The following is an 18,219-nucleotide window of genomic DNA, read 5'->3' on the forward strand; positions in this document are numbered from 1 at the left end:
CCCTTCTCCAAGTCAGTTAGGGTCTGATAATACCTTAGCAGTTTAGGATCTACTTAACTAGTTATCCCTGAGGGCAGGCCTTGTTAAGAAGAATAGAGGGCTTTGCAATATTTCAAAATAGTTCTTTTTTCTCTCTCCCTGCCAGAAGCCCAAAGAGATTTCTCATTGATATTTATTGTGGGAACCTGGTTGAGTTTTTGGAGCTAACTCTCACAATATTGTGCCCACACCCCCTTGACTGGGTCCCCTTGGATTATTTAACTCTCTGCGTTGTCCACATGAACCTCCAGCAATTTGTCAATTACAATTCAGGTTTTCCTACCCTGGCACTGGTTCCTATAGAGGTTTCTGCTCCTAATTCTTGACTGGGATAAGACTTGCTATATTTGCATGTCTGTCTCTCTGATCTTGGGGGCAGCAGTTTACCCTGTGTCCTTCCTTCTGTCATGGATCCAAAGATAGCTGTTGATTTCTCAGTCTGTTCAGCTTTGAACTTGTTAGGATGGAGTGGCAACTTCTAAGTTCCTTACGTGCAGAACTGCTATATGTAGTATAGATAGAGAACTCACATATATCCATAAGAAAAAAGACCCCCCCCCCCAAATAAGCTAAATTTACGAACAGGATTCTTAGAAGAGGAAACCCAGATCCTCCTAAAAGTATGTGAAATGATCATTCTCTCTGGTAATTGGGGAATGCAAATGTAAACCACAATGAAACAGGATTTCATTTACATCAGAATGATGGTAATATTAGTTATGTCAGTACCTTGTGAAAAGTCAGTTGTCAAGAAACTTCCACTTAGTTATAGGTGGTTTCAATTAAGGAGGAAGAAGCCAGTATAATAGAATTGGTCAAACACGGAGTTAGGATTATCCCAATTAACTATGATGCTATTTCTTGGGTGTACCTTTTAGGTGACCAATGCAAGACTATTATTTTTTTTCTAAATAGCCAAGTCAAGGAAGTTTGTCATTCCCTGGATGACTCCTATCTTGAAACCATGGAAATATGACAGTCAATCACACTAGTCAGACTAGTTCCATCTTATTTGTTCTCTACATTTCACCCAGCCCATATAAACAAACGAATCAACACTGGATGTAGCACATAAACCTATGAAACATCGGTCACCTTAAAAGCTACACCAGAAGGTCTTTATTTTTGTTATCACTATCATCGTTGTCAACATCATCATCATCATCACTGTTGTCCCTGACACCACCTCGACAATCAGATATTATGTACAGGTAAATGGGATTTTATTTGGGAGATTAAGTCTACAAAAGCTAACAAGTTGCTACAGAGTATCTTCTAGCTTTTTGTTAAATGATTGCTTTCTATAATTTAGATTTTTATTTCTGGACAGTGTCAAGAAACATGATATTGTTTCTGAGGTCTGAAGTCTCTAGGAAAGTTTCAGAAAGCTGGAAAAAAAGAATCAGATTTCAGCAAAATTTTGCATACCTTTTTTTATAACCATTCATAAGAACCCTACCATTTTTATTCTCTAGTAATGTAATTGAAATCATATTTTTTAATATAAAATTTTTAGAAATTAAAAGCTCTGAATGCCTGTATAGATTTCTGAAATAATGTACTTTACAACATGTATTCTGAATTAGCAGCTGGCAAACTGCAGGGGGTCCTCAAAACTTCATAGATTTTCAAATGAGTTCCCTTCCATATGCATCTGCTTCCCAAGAGTTCCAGGAGAAAGTCGCAGGCGGAGGCCATTCAACTCCTTTGATCATTAATTTCTCTATTCCTTATTCACAACTCTCTCCCTAGTGATTTAAAGTCCTCTCTCTCTCTATATATATAAAAGGTTTATCTTTATAAAATTTGGGGAATTTTGCACTGGAATCTTGCATTATCACTCTCCACTATGTAACAGAATTCAGGAGAATCTAATTTAAATGGTCTGTAAGTGAAGTTGAATAAATGAAAATAATAGTTTGCTATGCTTTGTAGTTTAACTGGTAATGTAATATCAAAACGTGGTTATAAGGAAATCTAATCTAGGAGTCGATACCTGGTATGGACTGGGAGTATAAATTATAGTGAGATTGATGTTTTAGAATTGTGAATAATGTAGTTACCATCATTTTTATGAACATTATTATTGTAATTTGATTAAAGTGAATGAATGATTATGACAGAACAGCAATGAGCCCTTACTTGAAGTAGATTCACTCCAAAAGTGAGGCAATTATAGTTTTGTTAAGTATATGGAGTTGGTTAAATTCATTGAAATTTAATTTTTAACTTATTGTCTTTGTTAAATGAAGGGTTCTTCCTGGAATGTAAATTCCTACCTTTAGAAAAAAACTATGGCCAAAAATTAATGTGGTAAATGAAAGAGTAAATTGTTTTAAGAATGGAAGTTTTTCGATATTTAGAAAATAATTTTAAAAATTTCAGCTGTTATTCAAAAATAGTATTCAATTCCTAGATTCCATGCATTACATTTACTAAAGGAAAGGTTGAATAAATCATAAACTACAGTGATCTTTTAGATATAAAAGAATCTCCTTAATTGTTTATGACAAGAAGAAATCCATAATGAGGAGAAAAAAGTCATATCAATGCTATAGTCAACAATATGTGTTCTTTAGAACTTTCCAGAGCATCTAAAAGGGGATTTCAAAGAAAAGCATTTGTAAGGAGTAATGTAGTGATTATTTGTATAGAAAACATCTCAGCCACTTTAGAATCACTACTTAGGGTATGTAATGTTTGAATCCTGCAAACTAATATGCATGTTTCAGAAACACTAAGCTACCAGAGTGTTACAACTGTCTAATACAAAACAAAGTTGAGACCTCACCATCACTGTGAACTTTTCTAGTCATTAGAAGAAACATGTCATCAGATATTAATAATGTTATAAATATTGTTGTTGGTTACCTTAATTGCATACTCATTGAAAGTGTGATTCATCTAGTATGAGAAACACTGTGCCTATAGCCTTTTTGCTCTGAGGATGAGATTAAACAGCAGAATTACAGTATGAAAGGATTCATGGAATGTATCTGAAATAGGGAGTTTCTTTGAAGAGCTCTGACAAATAATGTTGGTCCTGGGAGAAACTAATTAACAAGTCATCAAAAGAAGAATAAGGAAGAGGTAGGATTAAGAACAGAGAACAGAACAAAGAGGAGAAAAGACTGGGTGGAGTTGCACAGTAGCGGCATAAGGTAGTCTTTTTTTTTTCAAGAAGAACTTCTGTAGATAAAAATCACTTGATCCAAAAAGATTCTCATATTCATAGAGAATATCTAATCTGCTAAATATATCTGCTGAATACACACTCTTCTGTTTTGCGAGTTTTTTTTTTTTTTAAGATAATGCAGAATGGAAAGAGATTGAGGAAACAGCTGAGGTTATTTTGAAATTTGAAATCAGATTTTTTTGTGTGGATGTTACAGCTCTTCCTCCAAATGGGCAATTTCATGACTTCATGTCTTTGAAGATATGGAGAATAACTAGTGTCCAAACCTTACATAGATTAGGCTAAGGGTGGCCGTAACACCTAATAGTAACCCTAGACCACTCTATCTGTATGATGCCAAGTCACATCATTTTCTGATTACTTTTTGTTTAATTGATTGGTTTTGTTAATGAAACTTACCTACCTGTTAATTTATATTATACAAATAATCCATGTTTATTGTAGAAACATTAGAAAATATAGTTAGGGAAAAAATAAACAAAAAAGAAAAAATCTACCCATAATCTTATAACATGGGATAACTGCAGTTGACATCATGATGTTTCTTTCCACATTTAATTAAATATATAAATGATATTATATTATATATTTGTGTTTATAAATTTATATATGTCCAAGTACATGATGTGGCTAGAGTTTACAAAAATACAATCAGACCATACTTAATGTTTTGTAACCTGCTTTAGGTAAGTAAAAAGAGCAAATAAGTTTCTCCTCAGGAACACGAAAACAGAAAACCATGTCTATTTTGCTCAGTGCTATATCCCCAGCATGTAAAATAGTACTCAAATATGATTTATTAAATGAATGAGCATCAGGGTCTCTCCTCTTGGAGGCATTTGAGGTGAGTATGTTTTAAGCTAACATAATGGCCTAATGTATAAATTATAAATCATGTTGTATGTGTTGGAGGAGAGACAGGTAGATTTAGAATGTCTGTCATCTGATTTGAGCCATTTTCCTCTTTTCATAGGCACGGCATATCTTCAGAGAGAAGATCTCGGCCACTATGGATGATGGTCCTTATTTTCCTTGGAGTGATGGCAATCTTGGGAGTAACTATTGGTCTCCTTGTTCATTTTCTGGCAGTTGGTCAGTATTGACTATTTTCAATTTTCACCATTATTACTAAATCTCCTTTTGCTTTTAGAAATTGACAAGGAACACCATGAATATTAAGTTTCTTCATGGAAATTTTATCTTCTACTTACTATCTTATTTCAACATCAAAATTCTCTATTATTTGACACCAAAGTTTATAAATTCTTTTGAATCAGATGCCTCCTTGATCCACACTATATCACTAGTTCTTGGAGTATGGGCAAGACTGAAATGCTCAATACTTTGATGCCAATATTTATTGTCAATAAAGAAGCTTATATAGTAGGTTTGTAGTTGAATTCTTACATCTTTTAGTAAATATACCTCAACTTTGGAGATCCCTAGTCTTCTTAGCTCAGTTCTGGTATTGGTTGTTAAGATACAATTGGTAAGTAGCAATGTTGGATAATCCACAAATGGTTCTTCTAATAGTAGATAGTCAAGAGTGGTAGAATGGCTGAACCTTCATATAACTTGATCTTATTTTTAAAATTTTTATTAACACTACACTCAGAAAGCTTGGTTTTTCCATTTATTTTTTCTTTCAGAAAAACGAACACTTAAATTTGTGTAACCATTTAATATTTTTAAAGAATTTGACATATGTTATTCTGCTTGATGCTCTAAATAATCCTTTGAGCTAGGGAGAGAAAGCTTTACTACTTTCTCTATTTTCACCTGGGAACGTAGGCTCAAGAAAGTTGAGTGACTTGCTTGATAGCATGGGCTTTTTAGTGGCATATCTGAGCACAAACCCAGAGCTTAATATTTGAAATGTATTATTATACTTTATCATGATTTTTCTGAGTTTTATTCCTCTGAAACATATTATCTTATACAGGTATGCACTGTCTATAAATTTTTCCTGATTCAGTGACAATTCCAGTTTTTCTTTCTACCTGGTCTCTTCCACTTTGCTTTTCCTCAGCCATCTTGATTTCAAATTTCAAATTTCAAAACTTGTCCTTCAGAAGGGTAGCATATGCTCATAGTCTCTTTTCTGTCATGTCTATCCATGAACTTTCCACAGTATGGATCCTTCTTTTCTCTCCTTGACTCTACTCATTGAAAAATAACATTCTTGGGCCAGCCCTGATGGTATAGTGGTTAAAGTTCAGTGCTTTGACCACATCGGTGGCCTGGGTTCATTTCCTGGTTGTGGAACCATACCACTCCTCTCTCAGTTGCCATGCTGTGGCAAGAGTTCACATAGAAGAACTAGAAGGATTTGCAACTAAGATATACAATCATGCACTAGGGGGCTTTGAGGAGGAAAAAAAAAGAGGAAGATTGACAACAGATGTTAGGCTCAGGGCAAATCCTTCCCTGCACAAAAAAAAAAGATACACAAGTCCCTACACTTGTGTTGTTGAAAAAAAAATAACATTCTTCACCTAATTTCCTTAAGGTCAGTGCTCTAAGTTTACCGAATCAAGACCCTGTAAAGAAGTCCAGTAGCTTAATTAGTTACCCTTCCAAAATATAGTTTGCATTTTAACAAGTTATTCTTCTGGAGAAACAATGCATTAATGGACACGAATGAAGCCAAAGGGAGAACTACATCCTGGCTTGAGCAGGAAGTGTGTAGGACAAGAATTCACCCTTGGATTTCTCTACATGGTCAACCACCTACGTTTTCAGATACAAGGCTAGACAGGCTTACATTACTTGAAGTTAAATTAATAGAACTGGGCTCCTTGTGATATAAAAACGGACGCTCAAACTCTTGTTGTAAAAGATTGTTTAAAGTCAGTTTGAAAGATGGGTTTGCTCTAGGATTCTGGCTTAGGAACCAATATAATCTTTGTTAACATTGAGAGCAACCTGAGTTGGATGACAACTAGAGTAATCTCTCATTCAAGTGGTTTGAAATTACTTTCCCTTTCTGAACATATCTATTGTTTCTCAAGACATTTCTTTATTTTTGGGTTTCTACTTCTTGTATTAACTCGGAGATTAATATTCCAGAAAGATCATTATTCTAGAAAGGACTTTGGTTCAGCTCTTTCATGTAACAAAACTATTTCCAAATTTTACATACACACTTATAAACAATTCTAAAATCCTTCAGATGGTTTATCTAATAGCTCAAAACTCTGGCTTCCACTCAAAATCACTTGTGGAGCTCTTTTAAAGAAGTGCTCATTCCCTAGGCCCCACCTCAGTTTTTCTGATCCAGTGGGACTGGGGCAGGACCTGCTCGTGTCTGCCTTTTAGAAGCTCTGTAGTGATTCTGATATATAGATAGTATTACAACCTATGAATCTAAAACAATGTTTTAGAAAGGTAATAAAGTATATTTCTATCTTAAGATAGAAGATTTTTATCATGAACTTTGGGATTGGGGGCAGATTATCATGTAAAGACTGACTGTTCCTATGTCTATAAAACTGAAAATCAGCCACAGTTTAGGGTATAGAGTAGATTTCCGTTTAATTTATCTAAATTATTGTATTATTCAGTTCAGGCTGCCATGACAAAATACCACAGACCAGGTGGCTTAAACTCGGACATTTATTTTCTCACAGTTCTGGAGGCTGGAAGTCCAAGATCAAAGTGTCAGCAGAGCTGGTTTCTGTTGAGACCTCTCTTCCTGACTTGCAGAAGGCCGCCTTTTCGTTGTAGCCTCATATGAACTTTTCTTTGTATGCATACCGGGAGAGAGAGAAAGAGAGAGAGGTCTCCAGTGTCTCTTCCTCTTCTTAAAAGGACACCAGTCCTATTGAATTAGGCTCTCAACCTTATAATCTGATTTAGTCTTAATTACCTTGTTAAGGGTCTCATCTCCAGATACAGTCACATTGGGGGTTAGGGCTTCAACATAAGAAATTTAGGGATACACAACAAATTGTTTTGGTTCATAACAATATCAAGTGAAAATTAACTTAAAAACGGCACCTCAAATCAGTCCAATTTTCCAGTAATATTATAACCAGAGTCATATATTGAAACACCATGGTTTTTTTTAATAGGGGCATGATATACATGACTTTTGACAAATTAATCTGCTTACCTGTAAATACCTAAGTTCAGCACACTGGATGTAACTCAAAGTTAGCAGATTCTAGTTGTTTGCTCTTCTATTTAGCAATAAACTTCACAGATTAAAAAGAGAGTCTTGGAGTTTAGTTATTGCAATTTAGTCTTTATTAGTGAAAAAAAAATCCCAGTAGGCTAAAGCAGTCTGCCAAGGTGGCACAGCCAGTTTATGGCAGGGCTTGAATGAGTTCCTCTAACTTCACATGCATTATTCTTTCCAGAATGACCTTGGGTAATTTGTTAGGCAGAACCTGACATTTGCTTTTCATATGCACTGGTTACCATAAGGGAAAATATAGGAAACTATAGGAATATAGGAAACTAATTTTTACTTTAGATTGAAATGATCCTTCTGACTTCCAGGACAATTAATTATTTCAGTTCAGAAATCACAGTTTTCAAAGTCTATTGTTAGCACTCGTTAGAGACCATGTGGTGCTTTTTAAGGTGGATCCAAAGCATAATCGTTCTCAAAATATATGAATGGCTAATTCCATATTGATTTCTATTTTTCAAAAGTACATATTTGACCTGGAAGAACTAACTCTAAGCTTGTCCTGTTGTAAATTATGATGGCTTAGTATACCAGGTGAAGCAGTTTACATTTGGGGATGCGAAGGAATGGGGATGTGAGACCTTGTAACACACATCAAGCCCCAGGCACTATATGCTGCAGGGAAGTGGAAGGGCAGCACGACGCCCTGAAGGAACGACTTCGAAGGAGTGGAAGGCAGGCCGACAGGCAAAGGGGTATGAGAAATGGTACAAGAGCCTGTAGATCATCCAGAAAGTGAAGGAAGATGTTTGTAATGTTTCCTGTATCAGAACTGCTTAGAAAGATTAATTGCGCAATCACTAGGCTAAGGATTTAGATTATACATGAAAAATAGGTTTCATCTCTGTTGCATACTCAGGTAAATTGCTATTGGCTGCCTAGACTGCTGTTTTGAGGAGGATGCTGAGGGGATCAGTGGCCTTAGCTGGACAGTGACGTCTATTATCATACGAATGAAGTGGGGGAATCATTTCATGACTGCTGGGTAGTTGCCATTTCTAAAATAAGTGTATATTCATTCTCCTCCATTTCCCTCCTCTGATTTTCTCCCTCCCTCTCGTTATTTCCAAAGCTAGATCGAATGTTAATTTTGAGAAAAAAATATGGAAGCACTTGAGGCCACTTCCCCTTTTACAATGGAGTATTTCTTTATTTCACAGGAAAGACTTATTATTACCAAGGTGATTTTCATATTTCTGGAGTTACATACAATGATAGTTGTGAAAATGCAGCTTCACAAGCCAGTACAGATCTGAACAAAGATATTGAGACTAAGGTGAGTCAGAGATTTCTTTGATCAATTTCATTATAAATTTGATTGAAATAGACATGGCGGCTCTTTTGTTTTTTCCTCTTGACAGATGTCCGATGCATTTCAAAATTCTAGTTTATACAAAGAATATACCAACTCTCAGGTCATCAAACTTCTGTAAGTACCAATTCATTTGGGATCTTATGGAAAGGGAAGTAGGTCAAATGTCACATCAGCCCTGGTTTTAAATAACAGCAAAAAAATAGAAAGAGAGAGAGAAAGACAGAGAACGAAGGAAAGAAGGAAAGAAAGAAAAGAGAGAGAGAAAGAAAGAAAGAAAAAAGAATTCCCCGTAAATTAAAGTGTCATTGTATTTAGCAAATTTCTGTTCGGGGTAGGAACTGTTCCATACAAATCTATAATCTCCATACTTGAGAGGGAGAATTGTAAGGTTGTTGGTGGCAGTCTGTCTTAACTGACTTCTATGACGAAAGATAATTGTAACTCTATGGAAAACAAGGAGTCCAATCTGATTGTTTGGCTACCCTAATACTAGCCACCTCTTCTCTCATCCCTATCCACCTGGCCATACCTTTTCTAAAATAATTCTCTTTTGTCCTCTAGTCATTACCATCACTGTAATAACTGTGGAGCAAAGTGACTCACTTAAGATAACATTTGTCTAAATATGTCTTTGAAGTGTGCTTGAGGGTGGTGGTGGTAGGAAGGGATGCAGGGAGGAGGGTATCATAGAAAACAGGCATGAGTGATAAAGAGAGAGAGGACTTATATTTTGGGCATTGTCAATATTTATTCTGGGGAATTCTGAACTTCCAAAACAAAACAAACAAAAAAATCCAGCTGGCCAACCAACCAACCTACTTACCTACAGCTAAACAAAAACCTTCAAAGACCAATTGAAGAATCGATCATAATTATTTGAAAATAGTTGTGGGTTTTTAAAAAATTGTGATTAATGTGGCTTTTGGTCTGAAAATCTTCCAAAATGAATTAATCTCCTTTCCTGATTAATAAAAAGAATGTACTGAAAATATAGCTAATGGAGATTATTCCCATGCCTTAGTGTTATCTTTCTGAGCTTTCTCCTTGTACAGATCTATTGGAGTAGACATGTATAAGAAACTATAGAAAGAACCTTAGTAGTGGCTCTTGAATATATGCTAGGAGTTATCTTTTGAATGCTTCCTGTTCCTGCATTTAAACTCTCATTTACTTCTTTCTCTAAGATTAAGTAATAGAAAATATCTGTACAAGAACAGAGTTTTTACTGTCATAATAAAATCTCATGCTAATCATTTGTTGGCTAGTCCTCACTTTCTTATATGTATTTGAAATACTTGGATTAGTTTGTGACTCACATCTTCCACGAACAATTCCTCAGAATCAGTCAGAAGATCTTCAGGAACCCTTGCACTTTATACATACTGGGACAATATCTGAGCATTGTTCTGTAATATGTGTAAAGGACATATGATAAGTGAAATGTGGGAAATTCAATGTGTTCACAAAATATCTAAAAAATCAAGAAGCAACACACTAGAACATTTCTGTTGTTTCTAGTCCTTATCTCAATGGTTCCAGTGTACAGTTACAGCTGACATTCAAGTTTCCTCCAGCAAAGAGGGATAGAATGAAGACTGAAATCGAAGCTATCTTACATCAGATATTGAAAGACAACATGGCATCCTGGAATGCAGTTCCCACTTCCATTAAACTTATAGGTATTTCACTTATTTCCATTATTTTCTATACTTAAGTTTCTGAATTATTATTTTTCTTTTTCTTTTTTTTTTCTGGTGAGGAAGATTTGCCCTGAGCTAACATCTGTGCCAATCTTCCTCTCTTTTGTATGTGTGATACCTCCAAAGCATGGCTGATGAGTGAAGTAGGTCCACACTCATGATCTAAACCTGTAAACCTGGGACTGCCAAAGCAGAGCATGCAGAAATTTAACCACTCAACCATGAGGCCGGCACCCTATGGACTATTTTTTTAAAAAGTAATAGGAAAAAAAAATGAACCAAGAGTTTAAGGAATTTTCTGAGAAAAACATATGCTTTCCAAACTCTAGTACTCCTGCCAATGTAATGGAAAGGGCAGTGCCGTGGAATCTTTGTCTGAAGAGTGATGGGAATGAGGGTTAAATTGCAGGCATGCATGTGAGTTTGGAATGTTGGCTGTGATGGAATAGGGAGTGAAGGGCCCTAATTGAAACATTATTCCTCCTACTTTCTACTGTTGGCAGGATCTTATTACAGGAAACAGATTTAGGGTTTTCTTGATCATTCAGTGTGGAGGTTGCAGGGGTAAGAGTAAAGTTGGGGATAGGGAGTTCTCACTGCTTCCTGTGGAAGAATGGGAGTAATACTATTAAAGAAAAAAAATTGTTGTAACAAGTCCCTAGAAAACAAGGGAAGAAAATGATAGGATTTTGCCCCAGTACAGAACTTGAAGTTTGTAAAGATCATGAAGTTTCTGCAAAGGTCTTAAAACTCTCACGTGGGTTGTTAAAAGGCCTGTTAGGTGATAAGCATGTGGTTCCAGAGCCTGATTTTGCGGTTCTTCCTTATTGACTGTTGATCCTAGCGTCCTTGAAGGCTATCATGGCTGACTGTTGCCAGTTACAGCTCCCTTGCTTAAGAATATAGACGCTGTCACCAATGGGCCACTCATGAGAAGTGAGTTTGAGGTAGTGCTTCTCAAAAGAGCAATGCAATTCCTCTGTGGGTAGCTGTTGGGAAGGAAGACTACATCAGTTACTGCCCCCGTGTGTCCCAAGGATTTAGAGTCAGCACTCTGGCATGTTTTCCTTTAGTTCTTGACTCTTCTCTTTCTCTCTGAAGTCTCTTCCCAATAGAAAAGAGACTTGACATTAAGTTAAATTCTCAAAATTTTAAAATTCAGTCTTAGTAATGAGATGACTCTGAAGAGCAGGATAGGCCTAATGAAATATAATTCTAACTGGAATTTTTTCTTTAAAATACAGATAACTCTGTGTATTTCAGAGTAATGCGAATTATCATAGGGAAAAAATCCGAAGATAATGCCCAGCCCCTCTTTTAGTGAGAATGTCAGCTTTTTACTTCACTAAATATTTTACTACAGCTATCATAAAATTGAGAGCTTTGTTTTTTATTTCCTTTCCTCTTTTCCTATACTGCCTGGTAGAGATGTGGAGACATGGTCAAAATATAGCAAGTAGCAGTGAGAGGGGCTGATAATCAATACATGAACTAGTCTGAATAGTTAAATGTTGGGTGTAATTGGGTTAGGAAATTCAGCATTTATGTCCTTGGATTGAAGATAATTGCTTGGTGATATTTTATCAATTTTATGGGTTTTTTTAAATTTCAGAAATCAGCAAAGCCGATGCTGAAATGCTTACCAACAACTGTAAGTTTAGAAACTTTATTATAAATTTAACACATTCACAACTATTTCTCCATGATTTTTCCAAAAAGGACCTTGAAGTACATCGTGTGGAAATCCATAGTGGTCTTTCAAAATTTTTGGATATAACAGATATCTATCTGGAATTTCTTTCTGAAAAACACTGGCCTATGAATTTTAACATTTGTAAGGAGTTGTCCAAAAGGGTGAAATGAGAACTGATCCCAAAGAATGGACTCATAAGTGAAGACTATCATATCTGAAAAAGTTAAAATAAGCAAGATTTAAGGGAAAAAAACTTAGGACAATAAGAAATACAAAACTTGACTGTATCAAATACATTTATTATAAATTAAAAAACAGTTCTGTTCTTTTAAAATAAATTCTCTTTAGAGTATCATGAGAGTAAATATCCACTGAATGGATATTTATGGAGTATCCGTTCTCCACATGCGGCCTTATAGACAGCACTATATATGCTATGCAAGATACAGATGCTAATGAAGCAAAGATTTCATCCTCAAGAATTTTGCAATCTACTTGGAGAGATAAGAATTATAACAAATAGATACAATAAAACTCAGTGATTGAAAGCTATTTGAGACCAAAAAGAAGATAAGTAAAAGTCACCCATACCAAGATGGAATAGGGTACCACAATAGTACATTCCAGAAAAGAAACAGCATCGCTTAGGCAATGCCTGACAATCACTGAGGAATTTCAAGTAATGTTTTAAGATATATTTCTCATAAAGCATAATCAAAGCAACCTGCTCTTGTATAAATAAATCTTTTCTTCAGGTTGTGGGAGACGACTGACCAACAGTATCATAGCAGGCAATCGAATTGTGAATGGGAAAAATGCCCTGGCGGGGGCATGGCCATGGCAGGCCAGCATGCAATGGAAAGGTCAACACCACTGTGGAGCGTCTCTGATCAGCAGCAGGTGGCTTTTGTCTGCAGCACACTGCTTTTCTAAGTAAGAGTGAAAGTCTGACTAAATGTAGAATTCTGCGTGCAGGCTATTTTGGGTAGCCTATGGGGGTTAACCTAAATGTGTGAATGCTCACCAAGTCGATATGGAATTTACAATTACCTGCATAACTGAAGGGCAGTGGACGCATTTAAATGCAACAAAGAAGGGAAAAGTGAATGGAAGCAATTCACATTTTCCAAATAGCTAGTTTGGCCTGACATTAAGTGCTTTATGGACATGATTTTATTTAATCATAATCATAATTCTGTATGGAAGGTATAATTTAACCTATTTAAAGACGAGGAAACTAGAGTTCAGAAGTGGTGATGTAACTTGGCCAAGATCATACAGTTCTTAAATAACAGAAATTGAACGTGAACTCTGGTATGTCTGATTCCAGTTATTAGGTGCTTATTTTTCTTGCCCTCCAGCAGTTTACAATCTAGTTGAAGAAATTCAAATGTGATATATCAAAGGTATAAGGCAGGGCCAGCATCATTGGCCCACTGGTTAAGTTCAGTGTGCTCTGCTTCAGCAGCCGGGGTTTGGTTCCTGGGCACAGACCTAGACTGCTCTGTTAATGGCTATGCTGTGCTGACAGTCCACATACTAAAAAATAGAGGAAGATTGGCACAGATGTTGGTTCATGGTGAATCTTCCTCAGCAAAAAAAAAAAAAAAAGGTATAAAGCAGAAAAGAAAAGGGTAAATGTCATGTGTAAGATACAGATATTAAGTGTATGGAAATTTGATAAAGAAAGAGCATATTTAGCTGAAGTATGAAGATGTAAGATTTGATCTGAACCTAAAGATATAAGATTTGATTGCAAGGGGTGGTGGATGGGAAAGAATAATACGCATTTCGGGTTGGGAAAACAGTCTTCTTTAAATGTGTGGAGATAGAACGACACAAGTTGTATTCTACGTATAGCGAGCAATTTGAAGTACAGATGATTTGTAAAAGGAAACATTAGAAAATATGCAAAAAAAAATTTAGTTTTATTGAGCAGGGACCTACATGGCAAGATTCTTACTTACTGATGAAGTCTCTTTTATAAAGCACATTTGTAGGATTTGTCTCTTTGAAGCAACTTTCAAAAAGTAGTCCCTGGCGGTTGGCCCAGTGGTGTAGTGGTTAAGTTTACATGCTCTGCTTCGGTAGACCCAGGTTTTGGATCCCAGGCATGCACCTATGCACCACTCGTCAAGCTATGCTGTGGCAGCATGCCACATGCAAAATGCAGGAATATTGGTACAGATGTCAGCTCAGCGACAGTCTTCCTCAAGCAAAAAGAGGAAGATTGGCAACAGATGTTAGCTGAGGGCTAATCTCCCTCACCAAAAAAACCCCCAAAAAACAAAAAACCCAGTGGTTCATGAACTATGGACCAACTGGTGTGACTTGTTGAAAGCAGATGCTTAAGCATCACACTAGAACTTTTAAATATAAATCTCTGAAGGTCGAGTCTGAGTTGATTCTAAGGGAATGAAGTTTAAGAAACACAGCTGTTGAGCATGTGGAGTCAGCAAAGTTCTTAGAATGGAGGAAGGATTGAAGAGTGTCACAGGTACATGTAGGTCTTGAAAACTTAAAAATACTCAGCACCTGACATTTTGAGGGAAAGTAAGAATAGTTAAACAAGACGTTAGGTTCTAAATTGAAAAAGAGTTTCAGTGGGGAACTAGAGAAACTGGTCAGCAAATTTAAATTAGAAGCCAAAATGCATTGACTTGGTAAATATAATAGGGTGATTGGGTAAGAACAAGTTGCAGTTTTTTGTGTATGCAAAAACCCAGAGTCTGCCACAGGCTCTTGGAACCCAGGGAGTTTGGCAATCAGAGTGATTCTGGATCCCATCCACTGAGGCTGGTCATATGATTCCTACCCAAGTCAAATGCTCAGAAACTAGATGGGGCTGAAGTAGCAGGAGAAGATGTCAGAGACTAGGTAGGAGGATTTGCAGAAGGCTGATAGCTCTAATAGTCCTTAGCACTATTTTTATGTGACTGCAGTGTTTAAAACATCCCCATGGCAAAGACATTTTTAAATACGAGAATTTAAGTGCTTTATAGGGTTGTTTAGGAACCTCATGCCTTAAAGTTATGAGATAATAACCACTATGAACAATGTCGTGGCTCAGAAACTGAGTGTGCTTTAATTAAATTGTGTCCTCCAGGAAAAATAATTCAGAAGATTGGACTGTCAACTTTGGAGCTATAGTAAATAGACCACATATGACACGAAAAGTCCAAAACATTATTTTTCATGAAAATTATAGCAAGCCTGGGGTTCATGATGATATTGCCCTTGTGCAGCTTGCTGAAGAAGTCTTCTTTACAAAGTATGTTCGTAGGATTTGTCTTCCTGAAGCCAAAATGAAGCTCTCAGATAATGACAGTGTTGTAGTTACTGGATGGGGAACACTTTACATGAACGGTAAGTTTTTCAGTACAAGCAGAATAGCTTCATGGGAATAATTATTCAGATAAGCGATCAATCAATCACTCTGTCACACAATTAACCAATCAGCAAATATACTGAAAAGAAACCCAAGTGGTGAGACCAACACATGGCATTGTCTTCAATTTCTAAAATTTCTCTGGGAATGAGATTTGGAAAAATTGGAACGATGTGTGAGGCAGCCAGCTGTGATAAACATCAGAGACAGACCACTCTATACTTGGGCTGGACTGGTCCTTGGTGACCAAAAGAATATGTTTTATTCTATAGATGTTCTTTGTCTCAACAAACAAGTTATGATCCCCATAATATGCAGAATTTATTGCCTTTAGGTCCCCTTCCAGTGATACTTCAACAGGCCTCTGTGAAGATTATCGACAACAAAGTTTGCAATGCTCCACATGCATTAGCTGGCTTGGTGACCGACACAATGCTATGTGCCGGATTCATGTCAGGAGAAGCTGATGCCTGTCAGGTACCTCTGGATACATTATCAAGTCATTTTATCCCCAAATACTAATTAAATGGAAGTTTTTGCCAATGCAAAATATTTTTTGTGTTAATAATTACCAAATAGTAACTTCTTATTTCAACCCAAATAACAAATATTTATGAATCCCACTTACATACCAGTCACCAACCTAGATGCTGGGGATGCAGTGGGGAACACAATTCCTGCTCTCATGGAGTTTTCAGTCTAGAAATTTGTATGATGGATAATACTTACAAGGTAATAAAATAAATTTGGCCCTATTTTCTGGGCAACCTGCAGACCTGGAATGCTGCCTCTTCCTAATCCAGAGATGCAGCAGGAGCTTCAGCATGTGCTCATGTCACCCATTCCTCAAAGGCTTCATCATGGCCCAGCTAAGGCACTTTCACCATAGTGAGGGCCGGACTCACTATAAAGTCAAATTCTGGTCTGCCCAAAACAACACTTGGCATCTGTAGGCAATATATTTCGGTTTGTCCTGGGTTTTGAATAAATTCTAGAGTTCCACAGTTCTAAGCCTAAAGAGGGCGGATTGTTTTTAGTGCCCAGGGGCTATTGGTAACTCCAGGGGAGAGGTAAAAGAAATTATTTGACAGGACAAGAATAATTTTTTCCCTTTTTCTTCTAGAATGATTCTGGTGGACCACTAGCTTACCCTGACTCTAGAAATATCTGGCACCTTGTTGGAATAGTAAGCTGGGGTGAGGGATGCGGTAAAAAGAACAAGCCTGGTGTCTATACTCGAGTGACTGCTTATCGTGATTGGATTACCTCCAAGACTGGACTCTGAAAGAAAAGCAACTTTGGAATGCAACACATGGACAACTGGAGTGTATTCTCATCTGTTGCTTCAAAATCTTTTTATTTTGATTGTTGGCATGCCAATCATTTTCTTATATACAAGTCCATAAAGGTCTTTACCAATATTTCATTATATCTAAAACACTGCACGTACATTTATTTATCTATTTACTAATATAGGAAATTAAGGAAAAAAGATGGTCAAAATATTTTTGTTAATTACCTAGTTCTGATTTCTCTTACCATTTATTCAGAATTGACCTTAATTTATTTTTCAGAATTTAAAAAAATACACATTATGTTAATATGAGAATATATATGCCAGATCTATGAAACAAATTATTTTTCATTCTATAAATTATCACTGTGTTTTGTTAGACTGGAATATGTAAGATAAATAATGTACGTTCAATTTTTATTTACATGTGAGGTAGTTTGTATGCCTCAGAAAACCACACAGTCTTGGAGTGGAGAAAGGATATCAGAGGTTCAGCTAGACCAAGTCTCTCAATTTGTAGATGAAAAATTACTTGCTTAAAGTCACTCTTCAGCTTCTCTGATAAATTGTAACCCTCATGTGAATTTCCCCATAGAGTTTAGATCCAAAATTAGTCAGGAATTTAAAAATGATTTCTTTTTCTTCTTCTCCCCAAAGCCCCCCAGTACATAGCTGTATATTCTAGCTGTAGGTCCTTCTGGCTCTGCTATGTGGGATGCTACCTCAGCGTGGCTTGATGAGTGGTGCTAGGTCTGCACCCAGGATCCGAGCTGGTAAAATCCTGGGCCGCCAAAGTGGAACGCATGAACTTAACCACTTGGCCATGGAGCCAGTCCCTAAACATTATTTTTAAGTTGCGATTATTTATATAACACTTTTATTCATGTCTTTCTTTAGTCATTTGTTTGCCTTCTCTCAGTGCAAAAATAATATGAGGTCCTCAAGGGCAGGCCCTTCTTACAGTGGGCATGAAGTTGTATGGAGGGCTGACTTTGTAATCTCTGCAAATAATTTTCCTTTTGTAATTTCCTAAAATAAAAACAGTAGCTAAAAATTTGAAAAGCAGCTAAAATAAACTAAAAAAATACTCCTTCCTTCAATTGTTTGTGATGTTACTCTTATTCTTTCTTTATTATAAAGTATGACTCAAGTGACATGCATAATGATATCAAGCCAATCCATAACCAGGTGTGACAAGGTGGTGTTTCTCTCTCTCTACTCCTTTCTCAGTCAGGTCATACTTACTTTTTTTAAAGATTTTATTTTTTCCTTTTTCTCCCCAACGCCCCCCGGTACATAGTTGTGTATTCTTCGTTGTGGGTTCTTCTAGTTGTGGCATGTGGGATGCTGCCTCAGCGTGGTCTGATGAGCAGTGCCATGTCCGCACCCAGGGTTCGAA

At 36.5% G+C, this 18,219-nt stretch overlaps 1 protein-coding gene across 2 annotated transcripts; it reads left to right on the forward strand.

Moving 5' to 3' along the window:
* The first annotated feature begins 1,093 nt into the window (after positions 1–1,093).
* On the forward strand, positions 1,094–17,914 carry LOC106843215 (transmembrane protease serine 11B-like). 2 transcript variants are annotated; one of them, XM_014860162.3, is made up of 10 exons: positions 1,094–1,250; positions 4,209–4,327; positions 8,591–8,706; positions 8,792–8,859; positions 10,264–10,424; positions 12,058–12,096; positions 12,894–13,071; positions 15,245–15,504; positions 15,861–16,003; positions 16,650–17,914. In XM_014860162.3, the coding sequence occupies exons 1-10, from the start codon at positions 1,243–1,245 to the stop codon at positions 16,809–16,811; spliced, it is 1,254 nt and encodes a 417-aa protein (XP_014715648.2). In that variant the 5' UTR covers positions 1,094–1,242; the 3' UTR covers positions 16,812–17,914. The 2 variants fall into 2 exon arrangements, with proteins under 2 accessions (XP_014715648.2, XP_070361837.1); XM_070505736.1 differs by having other exon boundaries at positions 10,285–10,424.
* Positions 17,915–18,219: the final 305 nt, after the last annotated feature.

The sequence above is a fragment of the Equus asinus genome, chromosome 3 (genome assembly GCF_041296235.1).
Source record: "Equus asinus isolate D_3611 breed Donkey chromosome 3, EquAss-T2T_v2, whole genome shotgun sequence".
NCBI classification, from domain to species: Eukaryota; Metazoa; Chordata; class Mammalia; order Perissodactyla; family Equidae; genus Equus; species Equus asinus.

What these genes read in the sequence shown, in the direction of transcription:
- LOC106843215 (XM_014860162.3), top strand. An exon ending in TGAAATGCTTACCAACAACT is followed by an intron (nt 12,097 to 12,893) that starts GTAAGTTTAGAA and finishes TCTTTTCTTCAG; the next exon opens with GTTGTGGGAGACGACTGACC. An exon ending in GCAGCACACTGCTTTTCTAA is followed by an intron (nt 13,072 to 15,244) that starts GTAAGAGTGAAA and finishes TGTGTCCTCCAG; the next exon opens with GAAAAATAATTCAGAAGATT.